The sequence below is a fragment of the Nipponia nippon genome, unplaced genomic scaffold, assembly GCF_047370975.1.
Source record: "Nipponia nippon isolate SJK-2023a ecotype South Korea unplaced genomic scaffold, ASM4737097v1 scaffold_3, whole genome shotgun sequence".
Lineage (NCBI taxonomy): Eukaryota > Metazoa > Chordata > Aves > Pelecaniformes > Threskiornithidae > Nipponia > Nipponia nippon.
In genome coordinates this window covers 7,251,550-7,269,720 of record NW_028262347.1, presented here as the reverse complement: position 1 = coordinate 7,269,720, position 18,171 = coordinate 7,251,550, and the positions used below count along the sequence as shown (strand labels likewise).

Genomic DNA, 18,171 nt, shown 5'->3' with positions numbered 1-18,171 from the left:
ACAGCCTAGCGGCCAAGATAAATCTGAGGAGCACAAGGCCTGTTTTGTGTTTTTCCCTTTTTTTTCCCCAGGATGCCTGCTCCTGCCAGGTGCCTCAGCGCCGGTGCGTGGGCTCAGCCTGTGGTGACCGGCCAGGCAGATGCCTGAGCTGGGTGTTGGTGGGCGCCGGGCTTGGACCTGGGGGCAAACGCCCGAGTCTCGCTGGGCGCCCATCCCTGCGGCTGCCAGAGCAGCTCCGGCCTCGGCGAGGGACGGCTCCCCTCGCCGCCGGGGCACCGACCCGCCCGTCGCTGCCCAGGCCTCGTTGCGAGCCCAAGATGGCGGCGGCGGGAGCAGAGAGCGCGGCGGGGCCGGACACCTCCGCGCCTCGTTGTGAGTCCAAGATGGCGGCGGCGGCGGCGGCGGGGGAGGGGCGGGGAGGGTTTCCATAGCGGCGGCCGCCGGTGTCACACCGGGGCACTTCCTGGTTGGAGGCCGCCGGTCCCGGGGCAGCAAGCAGGGAAGCGCCGCTGGGGAGGAGGCGGACGGGGGCCCCGGAAGGAGGAGGAAGCCGAGCAAAGGTAGGGGCGATCCGGGACGTCCGGCCATTGTGCGGCCCCCCGGGTGGGGGGAGGCTGGACCCTTCCATTCCCGGGGCGCGGCGGGGGGTGGGGGGGGAGATGCCGCGCCGGACTTCTCCATTGAAGCGGGCGGGGTGGGACCCTGTTCCTAGAGAGCTGAGGGGAGGCGGGCAATACCATCCTCCCCCGGGGGGAGCTCGGGCTGCGCGCCCCACCCGCCGGGCTGGGGAGGTGGAAGAGGCGGGAGCCGGCTCCCGGAGAGTACCGGGGTGCTTCAGGCTGTTCCATTGCCAGCGGAGGGGTGTGCGTGTGTTCGGAGGGTCCCTACTATTTCTGCTGGGCGGGGGAGGGGGCAGCGTGTGGGGAGCTCTGGGGGGGAGTCGGCGCGGTGCGGGCGGCAGCTGAGCCGAGGGCGCTGGGGAGCCCGGGGGAAGCCCTGCCGGAGATGCCCCTGGGTCCCACTGTAAGGCTTGAGTGAGGTGTGGCGGCCATGAGGGGGGCCGTGTCCCGGGGGGAGGGAACCCCGACCGGGGGGGTGCGGGGTGCGCTCCCCTCAGGGGAGCGGGGGGCTGCGGTGGCCTGGGCCTCCGCCGTCAGAAGGCGGCTGGGGCTGAGGCGGGGGCGTGTGGAGGGGATGCGTGTGTGGGGGTCACGGCTGTGGGTCGGAGAGACACCCCTTGGGGCCTTCTTGAGGGCCCCCGTTTTCTCTCAAGGTGGGAGGCTGTAATATCCACCCCTGTGGGGAGCAGGGAGGTTTTGGATGGCTGAACCCGTCTTTTAACGTGACTTTCTGGCACTACCGCTTTGTGTACCTGCTCCCTCCTCTGCTTTTTGTAATACTTGAGGTATGTGGTGAAAAGTGCCAGCGCCAGGCTGAGCGTCGTGGTGTGGTACAGAAGGGTCCGCAGCCCGGCCGGCTTCCCGCGGGCGGTACTGCCAGCAGGCTTCAGTCTCCACAGCCCTCCTTTAGTCCTTGGTCTCTGCTGAGACTACCAGCAAGGGAACCAATTATCAGATGTTTCGGGTTCTTTCTGTGGTGTGGATGGTTGCCCGTAGGAAACCACCGAAGCCATTGAACTGCCAGCTGAATGAGAGTCAAGTGGTGACTTAAAACACTGTCGCTGAACTCCTGTACCAGTCGTTTGCCCGCATACACTTGAGAATAACTTTCTTTGTGCTCTTTTCTGTTTGGAGCAGGCAGCTGCGCAGAAAGCTGGCTATGAGCGTAGCTAGTTTTTAGCTTTCACTGAATTACAGTGGAATGAAAGCATCTGCCTTGTTCACAACAAATGGTTGAGCAGCCTGGTCTAGGGGAAGGTGTCCCTGCCCATGGCAGGGGGGTGGAACCAGATGGTCTCTAAGGTCCCTTCCAACCCAAACCGTTCTATGGTTCTGTGATTCTACGAAATGTATTTTGTGGAGGATCAGTTCAATTGGAATAATTCTATTAAATACTTGTTCTCTTTGGTTATTTAGCTTGATGCGTACCCTGCAATCTAGAGCTGCCGTGTGACAGTCGAAACTCAAACTCTGCTAGGCGTGTGTATATTAAATACGGCGGCCAATCAGCAGTGCCTGAAACTAAAAGCAATTTGCTTCAACGCTTTGTAGTGTAAATATTCCTGCTATGAACAAAGAGGAGGGTGTGTCATTGTGCTTGTTTCATTTGTACTTCTACGTGCTTCCTCATTTGTGGCCAGTCAATGATTTTGTGTAGGTTCTTAAACAGTAGTAGTGTTATTTTGTTGTGAATTTTACGTTGGCGCTGTCTTGGGCATTTTACTGAGCTGGGATGCTCAGAAGCTTGGTGCTACATTAGGAATTTTTATTATGTTCTTTTTAATAGCCGTGCTCTTAAGTGACTTAGTTTTGCTTCTTTTTAACTTCTGTTGTTACTGATTATAACTTTGAAGTTAATTCAACTTGGATGCAGTGTAAAATAAGTATTTAGTAGAACTGCCTTTTAACCAGCTGTTCTTTTGCCCTCTGATTATACAGCACAGAAACCAATAATTGCAGACTTAATGTTTTGCCAGCCAGCTAGCTATAAAACATGTGCTTCTGAAATCTCTGTATCTGTTTTCTTTGAGGGGCCATAACATTTTGGTTTAAAGAAGAAAGTAAATGACAGTAAACTACTGATTTGTGCCGGGCAGGCTCTCTTTAGACTACTTTGTCTTTGTGTGTGTATTTAAACAGTGCAGTTGCATGCTGCTCCTGTGATTTCTGGTTCTTGGGAACTGGAGATATAAATTCTTGACATTAACTCTTTAGCATCTAAATGAAACAGATACTGCGATAACATACACACAGACTAGACCTGAATCTTTAATTGTCAACTTAAAGGAAAATCTTCTCTCTGGATAGAGTCATAGTGCATAGAATATATCCTGTAATTTACTTGCAATCTGGCTCATCTTAATTATCCTGAAACAGAGTATTGGGTAAAAAAGAGACCTAGCACTAGATGTGGAAACAGATAATTGAATGTATTATTAGTGTGCTTGAATTTGAAGTTACCAAGAGCTTCCCTCACTTCAGGTATTCCTTTCAAATCTAAGTTAAAATGCTGATAGTTTCACAACTACTTAAGGTGAATACCACCAAGGGCTAGAAGATGTATGTTAGTAGAGGAAATACTGGATGGAATACAAGGATTAGCTCTTCAGGAAAACAGAAGGATCAAAGCTATGTGTGGGGGGTTTTTTATAGCCTTGTTAATTGCAAGGAAAAGCATAAAGGATGTCAGGTACTATTTTGAATAAAAAGGTAGTTTTTCCAAGATGGTATCTTTCAGCAAGACACTCAACAAGTAATAGTCTTTCTTTCGTCGGTTGTGTAATAGTTGGTAGTGGTTTTGTGCAGGAGAGAACCCTACAAGCATTGAAATAAATTAAATTGTTGGCTGAGAGAGCTATGTGATAACCGTTTAGCTTCTAACACACATCCTTAGGAAAAGCGTCAATATTGTAATGCAATAGAAAGCACAGACTTTCTGATACTTGGCAGTGTTGACTTTTCCAGACTTTGCGATACTGCTTGCTATTGCTATACTTGAAATTACAGATAAAAAAATGAAACTTTCCTTTTTTAGGGACTTAAGCACTTTCAAATAGTCCAAGTAAATGGCCTTTAGCGAAATGATAAAGTTGTGAACAAGGGGAACTTTATAAAGCACATGTGCAGCATTATTTCAAAGAAAAAAACCTCAGTTTAACCAGAAGTCTATATTGGCTAGTAAACAGATATTAGCAGTAGCTAAGCAAAATATTTAGACACGGAAAGCAAGATGGGAGTAAGATTTTATAGCTGAAGTTGGAGTTCAAGTTGCTGTGGTGTAGCAAAACATTTGCTTTTCATGGTTATGACATGTGGTTTTAGGTAGTATATAGCTGCTATATTCTCCCCTTCTCGTTTCCTTAGTGTTACGTGACTAGATTTTTATAAATGATATGGTGCATAATTATGCTATTATTAGCCTTAAGTGATTTTTCAGAACTGATGTTTTGTTTTTTCCTAATGAGCAGCCTTTTCCTGTACTTACACACAATAAAAAGTCATGTAATGCAACGTCTCTGAGGCAAAGTATTGTTAGTTCATATTATAAAGCTAAGGTGAGACTCTACCTTTGGAAAATCAAGTTGAATGGGAGACTCCAGTCTTCCAGTTCACTCTGCATAAGATTGAAGAATAATTTGGGCCCAAAGGTAGTGTGGAGCTCCGGTCAGAAGTGCTTTGGACCCGGGTTGAGGGCCATCTGTATGACTCATTTGATGTTCTTAACATAATAGCTGTAATTAGTCCAGTAAATAATTAAAAGTCATGGAAGTTATATTTGCTAATTTTGACATCAGTAATCAAAAGGAAGCTGACAAGGCTGCGGTTCTAATGATATGTTTTAACCAGACGCTTTATTTTTGATTAGGCTCTGCGTGATTAAATGTTTAATTTAGCAGCCATTCATAGAGAATTGACAGGACCTGCAATTCAAACTGTTCTTCTTCAGTGATTGCACCATCTAATGGCTTTGTGTTCATCTGTGGTTTTTTATAACGTTTGCATACGTATTTCTTCAGCATGATGCCATTTTCTTCCCCTATTAAGTCTCTTCCCTGCGTTTACTTTTTCAATGCAAAAAAAGGTGGTTGTAATTTTCAGTCTGCAGCATTACTGAAGGCTTCCTTTTGGCAGTTGGCTTTTTTGTGGTGTGTGTGGAGTTTGGGTTTTTCTTTTTTTTTTTTTTTTTTTTTTTTCCTTTTTTGGGTTTTTTTGGGTGTGTGGTTTTTTTCCCTTTACAAAACTGGTTTTAGTAATTGATATAGGAGCCTTCTTGTGATGTGAATCCAGTCCTGTGATAGCTCCTCTACTTTTTTGGCATGTGCTGTAAATCTGTAAATGTTATGCGAACTCATACTTCAGGAAAAGTTAGATCTCTTCTTTTGTCTTTTTGTCTCTTATTTTATTTTTTTAAACATTAAAGAGATTGGGAGAGTTGAGACTTGAAATCTGAGTCAGCACAAGATATTATCTGGCTGGATTAGCACAGGTGGTCAGGTTCAGCAGGTTCTAATTGGTTCTGAAAAGGGGAAATAAATCGCATAATATTCCTTAATTTACAGGAACTCGCTATTTGTGGAGGTATTAGAGGAAAACTCTTTATAGCTTAATAGATATGCTTGTTTTTTTTCTTTTCATCTCAGCTGTGAGGTGAAGTTACTTTCGTTTAACTGTTCTGTCAGATTTATATAAACTCAGTTTTAGCAGCAGGATGGAGATTATATAATAAATTTTCCAAAATGACCTTGCTGTGCTGTCATTGTTGGAGATTAAGTCCTCTATATTTCGCTTCAGGGAGAGCCAGTTATATTGTTAGTGAATCCATATCTGCCCTACTTGGATATCTTTTGTTCATTTTGATTATGAATTGACTGATCTGATGGCTTACAGTTGCTAGAAATGGTAACTTTTTCAGGTTTTGTTTCTGAGGAGGAAGTGTTGGATGCTAATGCCAACCCATCCTTATTTAGTAAACTTATTTTGAATTCTTGTGTTTTACAGAATATGTTGCATCTTCTTGCTAGCTGAGGTTGCTGAAGGAAAATACTACATTGATGGTATTTTCAGTTACTATATCCATATTGTAGTCTTGTACTTTTAACTTCTTAAGAATGTTTGTTTTCTTTTGGGAGCAGTTATATTTTATGAACCAGTACATGCACACAAGTTTATAATATGAATGTTAGAAGAAAGTACATGTCTTGAGTTGATACACTTAAAAATATATCCATAAGGAGTGAAGTTCCTCAGTCGTAACAAATACATCTTTGCATTCCTTTTTTTAACAAGGAGGATGAAAAGGTAGTAGGAAAGGCAGTTTATATATAAACATTTATTCCAGTTATTTGAAGTTGAAAAAAATGATTTGTCTCTTTATTTTCCTACTGTCATCAGGACATGTATACCTCTGAGAAACCTTCTCCAACAAGATACCTTGCTTCAAGACCTGTCCTGGATTATATGCAAAGAAGTTTCCAGTCATGAGTGAGTAGATTTCTTTATTTAAGAAAAAAGAAACCCTTAGCTTGCAGTTTAGAAGAAACATACTTCTGTAGTGGGTTTTGGAAGGTGGTTCTTCCTCAAAAATACTGAGTTTTGTTTCTTCAGTCCTTTAAAAATAACCGAATAAAGCTGAGATTTGGCAGATACTGTTCTTAACCTGCAAATTTTTGACCAATGTGTGCTCTGTAAGACTTCTGTGTTGGTAGTCTGGTATCATTTTCCAGAAGGTGAGTTCTGTAACAAGCTGATGTTTGTTTTTTCAGTATAAATAGAACATGTAACTCTGAGAGGAAGATGTTTTGGGTTTGCTAAGAACTCCAAAATATCTGACTGTCCAGTAAGTTAGAATAGCTGATAAAAATCCAACATAAAATGAATGGACTTCATTTTATGGGGAAAAAAAATATATTACTCAAGTTCCAGTATAGAGGTCTGATCCTAAAGGAATTTTGGCATGGATTGGAAAGATCTGAGCCACAGAAAACTGTGACTTAAGATGTGTTTTGGTGAAAAAAACAGATGAAAGACACCAGAAGTTTTGCTTTACCCATATCTGATGGGTAAGATAATCTCTTTTTAGCGAACTGTTTTGAGTATTTAAAGATCTTTCGTAAGTTTTGCGGATGTGAGACTTCTTAATATAATTCTTGGCAGCAACATTACCTAGCCTTTCTTCATGTAGAAATAAGGATATAACTTCATATGCACAGGAACTGTATTTATAATGTAGCTTAGTTTCAGCACAACTGTACTGAATCTGTTGAAGAACAAGCATCTAGTTCATAGGATAATTATATCCTGTGTTAGTAAAATAAGACCATTTGATTTTCTGGGAGGAAGTGAGTAAAGAAAATTGTTGGTTAAATTTCTTGTCAAACTAAATGAAAAGTGACTGTTCTTGACATCTGGGAGAAAAAAAGAATGCTGGAGGAAATGCTTGCTAAATGCAGCAAAGGAAAAACTACACCAAAAAAAGGACTGAAAGAATTGCTGTACTCTAGAGTTCATGCTTAGTGTAGGTAGAACTATTTTAGTATTTATATAGAATTACATCCGTTTTCTCTGTCGTATTGCTGTTCACACTTGTTTACTTTCTGACGTGTAAAGTATTTGCTGTATTGCATAGATGACAACTTTACAGGCAGTTATTCAAGTACCTGAATATCCTGATTTGTCAGACGCTGCTATATTAGTCTTCATTTGTTTTATAGAGCATCCCATGTGCTGTCATAGTCTTAAACATAACAAATATCTGTAAATCCTTTTACCTTCTGAATCATAGTTGCTGTGTTAAGTGTGAGTCACCGAGGTGCTGCTGGGATGTTTTTGGTTTGAGTACAACAAATGCTGTCATGACTTGAGCAAAACACCATTGGTTTTGGTGAGATTTCGACATGATTCCAGACTGGAGAGTTTAGCTTTATATTAGCAAGAATGAAGACCCTTATTCAAATGAAAGATAACACTTTGGCAGTACTTTTTGTGGTGGTTAATAATAACGTTATTCAAAATACAGTCTCTTCTTTGCAGGACACCACGTTCCTGTGGTAGGTTAGATGCTTAAGTCCATGCTAAGTGATGGGCTTCACGGGCACGAGAGAAAATGCTGCTTTTTTCAAAAATATGGTTTAGAGAAGATTAGATGTTTAGGTTCAGCTGGTGTTAGATTTCTTAATTTACCGTTTACTTCTGAGAAACTTGAACTATAAGCATGGTCTACATAGTTTTAGGCTCCTCTCTACTAAGTACCTCAGTCTGTAGGGTATTTATCATCTTATGAAGATGTATTTATTTGCATACTTCTGTGCATGTAAGCTTATTCACAAAATCTGTGGGCACCTAGAATAGCTAAGTGATGGGAGCCTCTAGTATTCCAAACTTGTGTATCACCTAGTGTAATTCAAACAGAAAATCTGTCTAAAATGATGATCTAAAATGTGGGAACATCAGACTTATGAAGGCTAATAACTTCTTGGTTAAAAAATTCAGAATGTTGTTATGTGCAGGCTACATTATAGAATCCTGCTTGTTATTTTCTTGTGATACACTTGATGCAATATATATTTCCATTGCTGTTTGTGAAGGGCTGTTCTAGAATCTCAGTCCTAAAATGATTAAATTCCTTTTCTAATATTTGTCCTGAATTTATTCACAAGCAGTTCCTATTTATTTGGTTTTCTGCCAACCTTATTCATTAGCTGAAAAAGCCATTTTTACCTTGTATCATATTTGTCATTTTAGCAGTTTGTTACATAGAGCATATTATTTTATTGAAACAGCTTGTAGAAATAAATCCATAATATCTTGGTAATTAAGAAGCACACACAAGCTTATTTTTAAGCAAACTATCAGTTAAAATTTTTTGGGAAGTGAATAGGAGAACTACTGCTGTTGTATAACTTGTAATAGTTATCAGGTGTGTAGGTAAGTGCTTCAGATCCTGTTGTACTGGATCTTCTCCAGTACTGGGGAAGAGTATTGACAGAATTGCAAAGTCCACCAGTCATGGTAGTTGTTTTTAGTTATTGGGTAATACAGAGAATCTGAAGAGGTGTTAAAACTGAGGCAGTCTATTAAGGCTTTTATTTCTGTGGAATGCCCTTTACAAATGTCTGTTTTCATAAATAAGGGTAAGACAAGTCCGTATTTCAAATTATACTTTTAACATTGTGTGCCCCATGGGACAGCGAGGTCACATGCTGTAGCTAAGTTAGATTGATTTTGATTTATTTTGTATTTAAAGATAACTTGTCAGGGAAATCCTGGCTGTGTGTAACCTGCCTAGAATGTGATACCACAGAAAGAGTTGGTGTAATTTTCTGTGTTTTCTCCAGTTGTTGACATTTAGCTGCAAGAAAATGTGTAGAGTCATGATAAATTCTTATGACTATAAACTGTGATTTTTATGTTTGGGAGTTTTCCTGTGTCTTTCTCCTTTGAAGAAAGGTCAGTGCGGTGAACTTATTTGAGCTGCTGCAATGAACTCAGTTTGCAAACAATTAAACTAAATGTTAGTACATACTGGTGCAGCAACCTGCTGACATCCTCATTTTTTTTCCCCCCCCTTAAATGTATAGGATGCAGTGCCAACTTTTTTATTATTCTGCTGTCATAATAAATTGTACAGAATAATTCTTTCCTGGCTTTATCTTTCTGCTTTTAGTTTCGTTTCCCACACCCTAAAAACTTTTTATACTTTGTGCAGTTGGGAAGTTAATCTGCTGTTATTCATGCTTCAGTATCATCTCGTCAGGTTTTCTTCGTGATTGACTGAGGATAGGAGTGCGTTTTGTGTGTTTGGAGAGATGCTATGCGATGTAACTTATATTTTGAAATTGGTCAGTGTGGCCTGGTAATGAGGTGGGAAACTTTTTGCTTCACCAGTTCAAATCAAGACCACAATGGTGTGATTAAAGGCTGCTTCTGTTTGATGGCTGGTTATTTATCTTGACCTCTCATTACAGCTGGCTTTCTGGTTTGTGTTCACAGAGGAACCTTAGGGTTTTGTGATTTCTAAAAAAAAAAAAAAAAAAAAAAAAAAAAAAAAAAAATTTACCTTTCTTTTTGAGTTCTTGTAGTGTGTGTAAAGAAATAGTTTTCTCTGTCAGTTTCTCTGTTCATGAGCAATAAACTTGGGAATTAAAACAAATGTTAAGGTCAGCCTTAATAGATAAAGATATGGTTTACCAAGTATGCATTGTAATTCCTATGCTTGCAACTGAGAAAAGTGTGTTCTGGGCTTTTAGAAAGCTTCCTAGGCTAAGAAATGTCTGGTTAAGGCTGGCTCAATTTTCCCCCTTCACCTCCAATCTCCCCTCATTGTATGCCAGAATGAATTTGTAGTGAACTGAGGATCAAGTCAAACTGTTCATAAAATAAATGCTGGAAAACGGACAATTTTATATGGTTTACACAAAGTGTAAGGTGGCTGTGCATTTTGTGTATTTTGGGGTTAAAGTGTTGCAAATAACTGTAAAGCTGATCGATGTAGTTTAAGAGGCTTTGTAGTCATCAGTTTTCAGTGAGCTGAGATTGAAAGAAAGGAGAAAGACTAAGTTCTGATTCATACATAAAACTGCATGCTGGGGAAGGAAAGCTTAGAAGTAAGCTAAAATATCTTTAAAATGAAGTATAACAATGAATAGCTAAAGGATGTCGGATTATTGTGCTACACGCTAAGTTTTTGTTTTATTTTTGAACTATGAGCCCTGAAAACCCATTCATAAAATGCAAGCTTGAAGATACAGTATGTGAAGTGTTTTCTTTAACAGTTGTTCTTCTGATTTCACTTTCTGATTATCTTCTAATCTTTATAAATACTGTGACTTGAGAAATATAGAAGAAGCTATTGTCTCCTAGGTAACCTTTACTGAAATTTGAAATAGTAATTCTTTATTAGAAACTGAAGTTCTGAATGATAAAGAATTGTAGGACAGAGGGGATAAAGAGACATAATGCATATTTGAAAAAGGTTAGTTTGAAGACATGTAAAATATTTTAAGAATTAAATAATAACATCCCACCCCCCCGCAATTGAGCTATCTGGAAAAGAATGAAACCCACAAGATACTTAAAATAGTAAGCTAAAATAGTAAGCTACTGTATATTAACAACCCCATAAGAATTACTTCATTGATGACATTCGTATTTATCCTCTGTTTGATCTATTTTTTTTCTTGAAACTGTCAGGGGAATTTACCACTGTACGTCACTGTAGTGACTGACACGAGTGCTTGGATCAGAAGTAGTAGTGTAGTAACTCTTTTTTTGTAGTGGGAGGATGAAGCATGAAAAATACATGTATACGAAGTTGTTTGGCTCCTGAACCTAGCGGTCAGGAGAAGCGATTACCATTCTTGATCTTGCTTCACTGTTACTCTTCGGTGTTGTCTTAACTTATATTTTCTTCAGATACGGCTAGTTAATGCTGTACCGACTGGCTGTCCTCTCTGTGTAGTGCAGCTATACTCGAGGGAGGCTATCAGCAAACGTGCTGGAGATAGTTTTCTGACTTAAAATGCAGATTCAGAGGCCAGAGTTAATGAGTTACAGAAACTTGTATGGACTTGTGGAAAAGCTTTGAACGCATTATTAGAAAGGTCTGGCCTGTAGGAGCCAAGGCTGAACTGAGGGTCTTTAAAATTTCATGACCCCCTTAAGATGTTGCCCTTGCCAGTAGAGGGGGTGGTGTCCTTTCCTCTTCTGAATTCCTGCATTCTTCCTTGTTGCAGGAGCATTCATGAGGTTGATTTGAATTGGGTGGGCTCCCTAAGCTGTTTACTAGATAGCAGTACAACCATTTTTGCAGCTGTAACGCAGGGAGAGAAGTGCAGGGGTGAGGAGGAGTGGTCGGTGGGTGAGACTGTCGTCTTTCCCTTGCTTGAAGTGTGTATGGAACTATAGTTTAAGTTGTTTAGGAATGTTGTAATCTTAGGCTTCCTCTATACTAAGTGAGGAGAGGCATCTCCAGACGGCTAATCAGATCTTCAATGACCCAGATTCTCATCAATGCTGTAATTAAACCGCTCCTCTAAATACAGATGGTGCATTAGTCCCAATAAAATATAAACCCAAATACTTTACATGACAGAACTCATGCATCACATTGAGGAAATGTAGGCTGGTTAGTAGAAACTTGTTTTCTTAATATTCGCATTTTATGATGTTGGATTTCTTCTGAATTCAGTTCTTCTTTATTCAGTTGACATAATGATGCACCTTCTGAGACCTTGTAACTTATTTTTTTTGCTGATAGTATAGGTATTTAAACATATCGTAGAATCATAGAATCCCAGGTTGGAAGGGACCTCAAGGATCATCTGGTCCAACCTTTCTAGGCAGGAGCACAGTCTAGATGAGATGGCCCAGCACCCTGTCCAGCTGTGTCTTAAACGTGCCAGTGTAACGGAGTCAACCACTTCCCTGGGGAGATTATTCCAATGAAAACTTTTTGAAATTCATCTGCATTTAAGCAGACTTTTAAGATCATTTTTTTTCATAATCCTTCCTTTATTTTTGACCACTTTAGGATATTTAGGACTGGTAAGTTGTGGCTTTCCTTGCACTTCAACTTTATTTTTAGATTGAAGAAGACGACAAACATTTTTGAGCTTTGTTCTGTCACTTTTTAACTGAACAAAATAAGTCTTCAATCTCCATAGACTGAAGTGAAGTTGCTTTCTTTTCTTAAGCTTTGCAGAAGGTTGCATCTACCAAAAATGTATTTATCGCATTCAGAAACTGTGCTTCCAGGTGATATATTCAAGTCCAGTAGTCTCACTTTCTATAAGGCTTTGTGAACAAACAGGTATTGCTTAGTATTTACTGTTTCATTTGAATTAGTTAATAATGTATAGTAAAGCTAAATATTTTAAACCCCTTTGCATATATTTCAAATGCATTTATTAAACATTTAAAAAAAGTTGGGTGGGGTTTTTTTGGTTTTGTTTTGGTTTTTTTCCCCCATAAAGGGAACTTCAAAGTTTTCTTCTTTCAGCTGGGCTTTCTCCCTGTGGGTTTAAATTGGTGGTCAGATTGATGGGGCTTCTGTAAATAAGTTAGTGCAACATGACACCCACGTTTAAACCAATGTAATTTTTGTTTGTAAACCAAGATGTTGGCGGTGGCAGGAAACTATTGTTAGTTTTGAACTGAGAGGAGAGTGGTGTCAGGAAAGTTACGATCATGAATGTTATTGGAGGACCAGTCTTTTTGTATACACACTTACTGCTCCCTGAATATGTCCTTTTTAGACACTTGCACTTCACATTTATTCTGTCACATTTGCATTGAAAATTACGGTTGGATTATTTACAAATTATTTATTTTATAACGCTGTGTGTGTGTCCAAAATAGCAAAGATGATAGAAATACGTTTATAATAATAATTCATATATATTTAAAAATTCATTACATTACATTTGTACTACATATTTTTATATAATTATTTTCTATTTATATTATAAATTATATATTTGCTTAAGATATATAACAATTCTTTTATTTATATGTGTATATGTAGAGGGAGAGAGTCCTCTTTCTAAATTTGTCTGCCTCTCGCTGTTTTGATTGATGGCCAGTAAGGACCGCTGAATTATTACGGCTAATTGGTGTACACAGAAGTACATCCCTTTGGCAAGATAATACTCTCCTGTTACAGTTTTTTTTTTATTTAAATTTTAGTCTTTGGGCCTAGCTCTGTATTTCTTTATATAGAACAGTGCACAATAATGCCTTTATTGTGGATTTTTGGTACTCCTGCAGCAAAAAAGAGTAAGTAGCAAAGAACACTGTAACCTTGTTCTCTGGAGTGGCTATCAAGTATCCACCGCTATGTAAGCAATTCATATTTCTGGGATCCTGTTCATCCTGTGATAAGTTGAGGGTGGTGTTCAAGTACATTCCAAAGGGAGGAGGATGCAGGAACTCACAGCTCAAGCACAGATGAAAAGTGAGAGCTATAAATGTAGATGTTTGGGCAGGCACCCCCCCTCTTTGCATAAGGCACTGTGTAGGCACAGACCAAAGTTGTTCTAGTTACTGCAGGGAGGGCTTTCTAGAGGCTGCAGTATTAAGTTCCCTAGTGGTGTTACAATTTTCTGTTGAATTAGAGAATTCACAAAACAGCAGCTGAGGCAGATGAAGGGTTAGATATGAGCTGAAGAGGAACTTTTCCAACAGCAGTGTTAAGTGAGGTATTTAGAGGACTTTCCTTGCCTGTTGTGAGTCATGCTGTTCTCCCTTTCTGTACAAATGATTGAATAATACGCGCCACTGTGTTGGAGAAGTGAAGCTATTGCTGCTCATTAATGTAACTTCATCACAGATATGAGAAATAAGTGAGCTGCACCCTCATTTTGTGTTATGTTACATTATTTATGTTCGTATTCAAGAAACAAACCACCTGATGTACAAGATGTGTAGTTACTTTAAGCTAAATTGACTGTGTTTCAAGAAAAACTGCTCTGACATTCTTTACCCAATTTTTGATGGGAAGCAACTTCTTTGATTTGTAGCACGGATGCAAAATATTTGGGGTTGTTGCCATAAGTGGGGTTATGCAAGTAATCCCAGCAGGATTACTGACTCTATGTTTGTTTAAATTTAAGATCTTTTCTTTACTTAAACAGTCCAATCTGTTGTCCTTTCAGTGTTTAAAGGATGGTTGCAGATGTTTGTGTAAACAAAGTAGTTGCACTTAGGTGATATCCTATCAATCAGCTGATTATAAGGTTTATTTAATCTCTCATTGCAAAAGAGCCCCCTATAATTAAGAGATTTTAGTTCTTAAAATCATGTAGGAGACTGACATGATAGCACTGGAATTTTTTCAAGGCTATTGGTATGCCTGTACCTGTCCTGCTCAAAATTTCTGAAGTGAGCAGAAACCTGTGCAGGACTTCTAGGCTAGTTTGGGAAGCTGGTGTGTTACGGTTTCTTTTTCTTTTTTTCTTTTTTTTTTTTCTTTTCCTTTTCCCACGTTTTATTTTGTGTAACATAATTATTCTCTGGAATGGAAGGCATACCAACATGCTGTAGAATCTCCAGCGCTTTTGGCCACTGCAGTCATTAACCTAATAGATCACTAATATAAAAGGGCACTTTGTTTTAATAAAGCACTTTGGTTTGCCATAGGAGACGATTCTTGAATGCAGTCTTTCTGTTTTACCCTTGAAAAGCTCTTTGAAAACCTGCCTAATTCCGTGGTAGAGTGCTGAAAGGCTCACTCAGAGCTCTTTTGAGCAGCAGTCAAGACTTCCCAGAATTTTTAGAGATATAGGGAAAGAAGTCTCTCACCAGAGATTTATACTGCATTCAATATAAAGCTTTTTCCTTCTTTTTTTTGGGTAGTAGAATTTTGTACAGCATTATATGAGGACTATTATTTTTTGATGCTACTATTTCTGAGTTGTACAAACACTGACTGTAACGACATAAACCTCCTTCCCTGTCCTCCCCCAAACTTACTTTTTGGAGGCGACGCTTGACAGCTGCAGCTCTCTGTTCTTATCAGTGATGCTGTGCTGCAGCCATACTTTGTGTCCAGGCTGTTCTACAGACCCTGCTTGCCTTGCATGCTTCAGAGCGGTTATATTTCATATTACTTTATATCTGGTCATAAAAACTAGACAAGCTTTTAGCTTCCTCTTCCCCGCCCCCCCCCCCCCCAGTTACATCAAGTTACTGTAAGAGTATTTGAAGGACATCGGGGTTGGTCTTGGAGGATGGGAGAGGAAAAATTAAGTTTATAGTTTGCCTTGAAAAGATTAGGTAAAACTGAAAAGTGTTAATTTTGCTTGTTACTTCTTTCCACCACCATACTCTTTTCTATGCTGGAAGCAGTGACAAAAATGTCTGCAGTTTTTACATTAACTGTGTGGTAGGAAAGTACTTCTTTTCAGAGCAAAGGCTAATGAGTCACTTTTAGTGACGTTTCAATATTTATTTATTCCCCATGCATTAAAACGAACTAAAAGAAATAATATTTATGTGAAACTCACTGTGAGGCTCTTGGGTGTGGTGTGTTTTGTTTTGTTTTTTTTTTTTTTAAATGCATCAGTCATTAAGTGGAACATCCATTTTGGAGAACTAACTCTTAATTTGTGTTTTTGTTTAATGCTGTATACTCAGTGGTCCTAGTAGATGCTATAGCAAAGCCGGGTTACCTGTGTGTTGTCCAGTGAAACCTAACAGATCAAGTTCAAGGATAAATCTGCTGCAAATGGAGGATGATGATGGCACTTCTTTTTCTGTTCCTTTAGCACTGGAATAGTACCACTGGTAGTTAAAATAATGGATTAAAATGCGTGACTGTAATATTAGGTGGAGTGATGCGGTTCAGTCCCTTCTCATCTGGACCATGGGCAATTGTTGGCTGAAATTTGGCATGATTTTAAATTGGCATGAATTTAAATCTACAGCTACAGAGAGAGCATGGAGAACAGTAAATGTACTACAGTCTATTGTCAGCCAAAATTGGGCCTGAGTCACTAGGGCATGTACAGTTCCTCTATCTTTGCTCTAGTAGTGGGTAGGTGAGGTGTCCTTCAGTTGGATAGTTTGGTTGTCTTGCAGTGAGGCTGAATAAAGAAGCCTGTTGCGCACTGCTGCTGCCTGCATCGGTCTCGCATAGCTTATCTGCAAGCAGTGTTGCTAAGATGCCCAGGTGTTTCCAGCAAGTTTTTTCATTGATCAGGGAATAGAAGTTTGTTAGTAGCTGAGCCACGTATATGCTTTATGGGAAATAGGGTTGGATATGAAGCAAGTGTGATGTGCTAGTTACAGTGCACTGCTAAATAAATCCATTTGTAAGAACAGAGGCAAAAGAGAGAGAACCGTAAAGGCGGCCACAACCAGCCGCTTAACCAGAACACATATCAAATATAACTCTAGCATTAACATTAAATAGTCACAGTTAACATGATTGTCATATTCAAGTACTAAGCTCAGATTTTAAATGCATTAGTTAAAATACGTTTTAAAAGACTGCATTTTCTGAGTGAATGTACAAGGAGAGCAGGAGGCAGAAGTCTGAAAGTGAACAGTTAATGGTGTCTGCCATTAGAACACAGCTGCAGTAAGGAAAGGGACCCCGGTATGCTTCCTTACAAAGGAGGGTGGATCACTTCTGACCTGTGTGACCTTCAGGCTAATTTTCTTCAGTTACTTTTGAAACGCTAAATTCTTTCTTCCCTAGCATGTGTCTCTTTATAACAGTTTTTTCATCAGTAGGTAAGCTATATTTGTGCAAATAGATATTTCTTCAGTGTTAGATTAGCCTATTACAAAGTGTTCAAAAACTTGTTTTAAAAACTTCGATTTTATTGCAGAGAGAAAGCCATACCATAGATTATTTGCTACAGAAATTAAGCCTGCAAATACATGAGGTTAATAAAAGTACTCTGTATGTTGCAGTGGGCTAACAAGGTTTGATGTTCTTCCTGGTGGCTGTGGACAGCTGCATTTTATTACTTGGATTAAATATCAACATAGAAATGTTACATGCAGTAAAGGATTTAATCCTGCTAACACGTAGAGATGCACAAAATTTTGTAATTTTTCTTTGCTTCAGGGAGGTAAGATATTATTAATCTCATTCATATCCTTTTCAACAGGAAACCAAGTGAGGGTTTAAATTAAAAGCAAAGTTTTTATCTTTTTTTTTTCCTTTGAATTGAACACACATTCACTTTTATTAATCTTTGCCAGATTAAACTAATGAATTTGCTTTGACTTCAGTATTGACACATGTAAGATAGTAGTAGTTTTGATTTTTGTTTAATATTGCAAAAAGAAAAAAAAATCTTATAATGACTAGTATGGCTTCTTTCTGTATGTTTAGGTTTGACAGAATATTTTAGAATATCCTTTAGCTTGAAGGCAAATCTGTTGATTAATACTGTAGCCACGACCCAAATCCAGGAGATGCAGAATTGCTGCATATTCTGTTTGGAATGCTGCATGTGCAGGAAATGCTGCATATTCTGTTTGGAAAAATCTTTTAAAACTTTTCTGTTGTCATAATTACAATGTCATAAATGTTTGGTTTCTTTTTGAGACTTCTAGTATGGAACTTTTTTCTCAAAATATGTCATTTGCAGATAAAACTGTATAAAGATTTGGACTGTAATATGAGGGCGACAGAAATTCCGTGGGGTGTGTGCATTCACTGAGGTGAGATCTTGTACTAACACACTCTTTCTTCCTCCTGTTTTAAAAAAATATATTTTATCACATATTTAAAATGAGCTGCTTAGATACAACTTTTCTTGGGGAAAATGCCATTTGCTTTGTTGGCGCTTGCTTTATTTACTAGATTGCTGTGCCTTATAAAGGGGCCTTTTGCCTTTTGAAGGGCATGGGTGTGAGGGAGAGGAGAAAAATAGGATAAATTTGAAGATCCATAATAAGAATCTGTGCTTCTGTAGTTACTCGTTATCATAATAGCTATGTTTCTTCCTTACCACTATCCTAATCGCATAATTCCAGAAGACATGAAGTACCTCTGTTGTATCTAAGGAGTTCTGTACTGTAGCCTAAGCTATTCCTTTTG

General features: G+C 39.4%; 1 protein-coding gene across 3 annotated transcripts in view; it reads left to right on the top strand.

The window, feature by feature from the left end:
* The first annotated feature begins 293 nt into the window (after positions 1-293).
* Positions 294-18,171, top strand: part of USP6NL (USP6 N-terminal like) — a 130,973-nt gene continuing 113,095 nt past the window's right edge. The window contains exons 1-2 of one of the 3 annotated variants that reach the window (XM_087767356.1): positions 294-372; positions 6,012-6,101. In XM_087767356.1, coding sequence (XP_087623482.1) covers positions 6,098-6,101 — 4 coding nt within the window. In that variant the 5' untranslated portion in view covers positions 294-372; positions 6,012-6,097. Of the gene's footprint in view, positions 373-437; positions 561-841; positions 864-6,011; positions 6,102-18,171 lie in introns of those variants that run through there. The other 2 variants (XM_087767354.1, XM_087767355.1) reach the window with 2 other exon arrangements.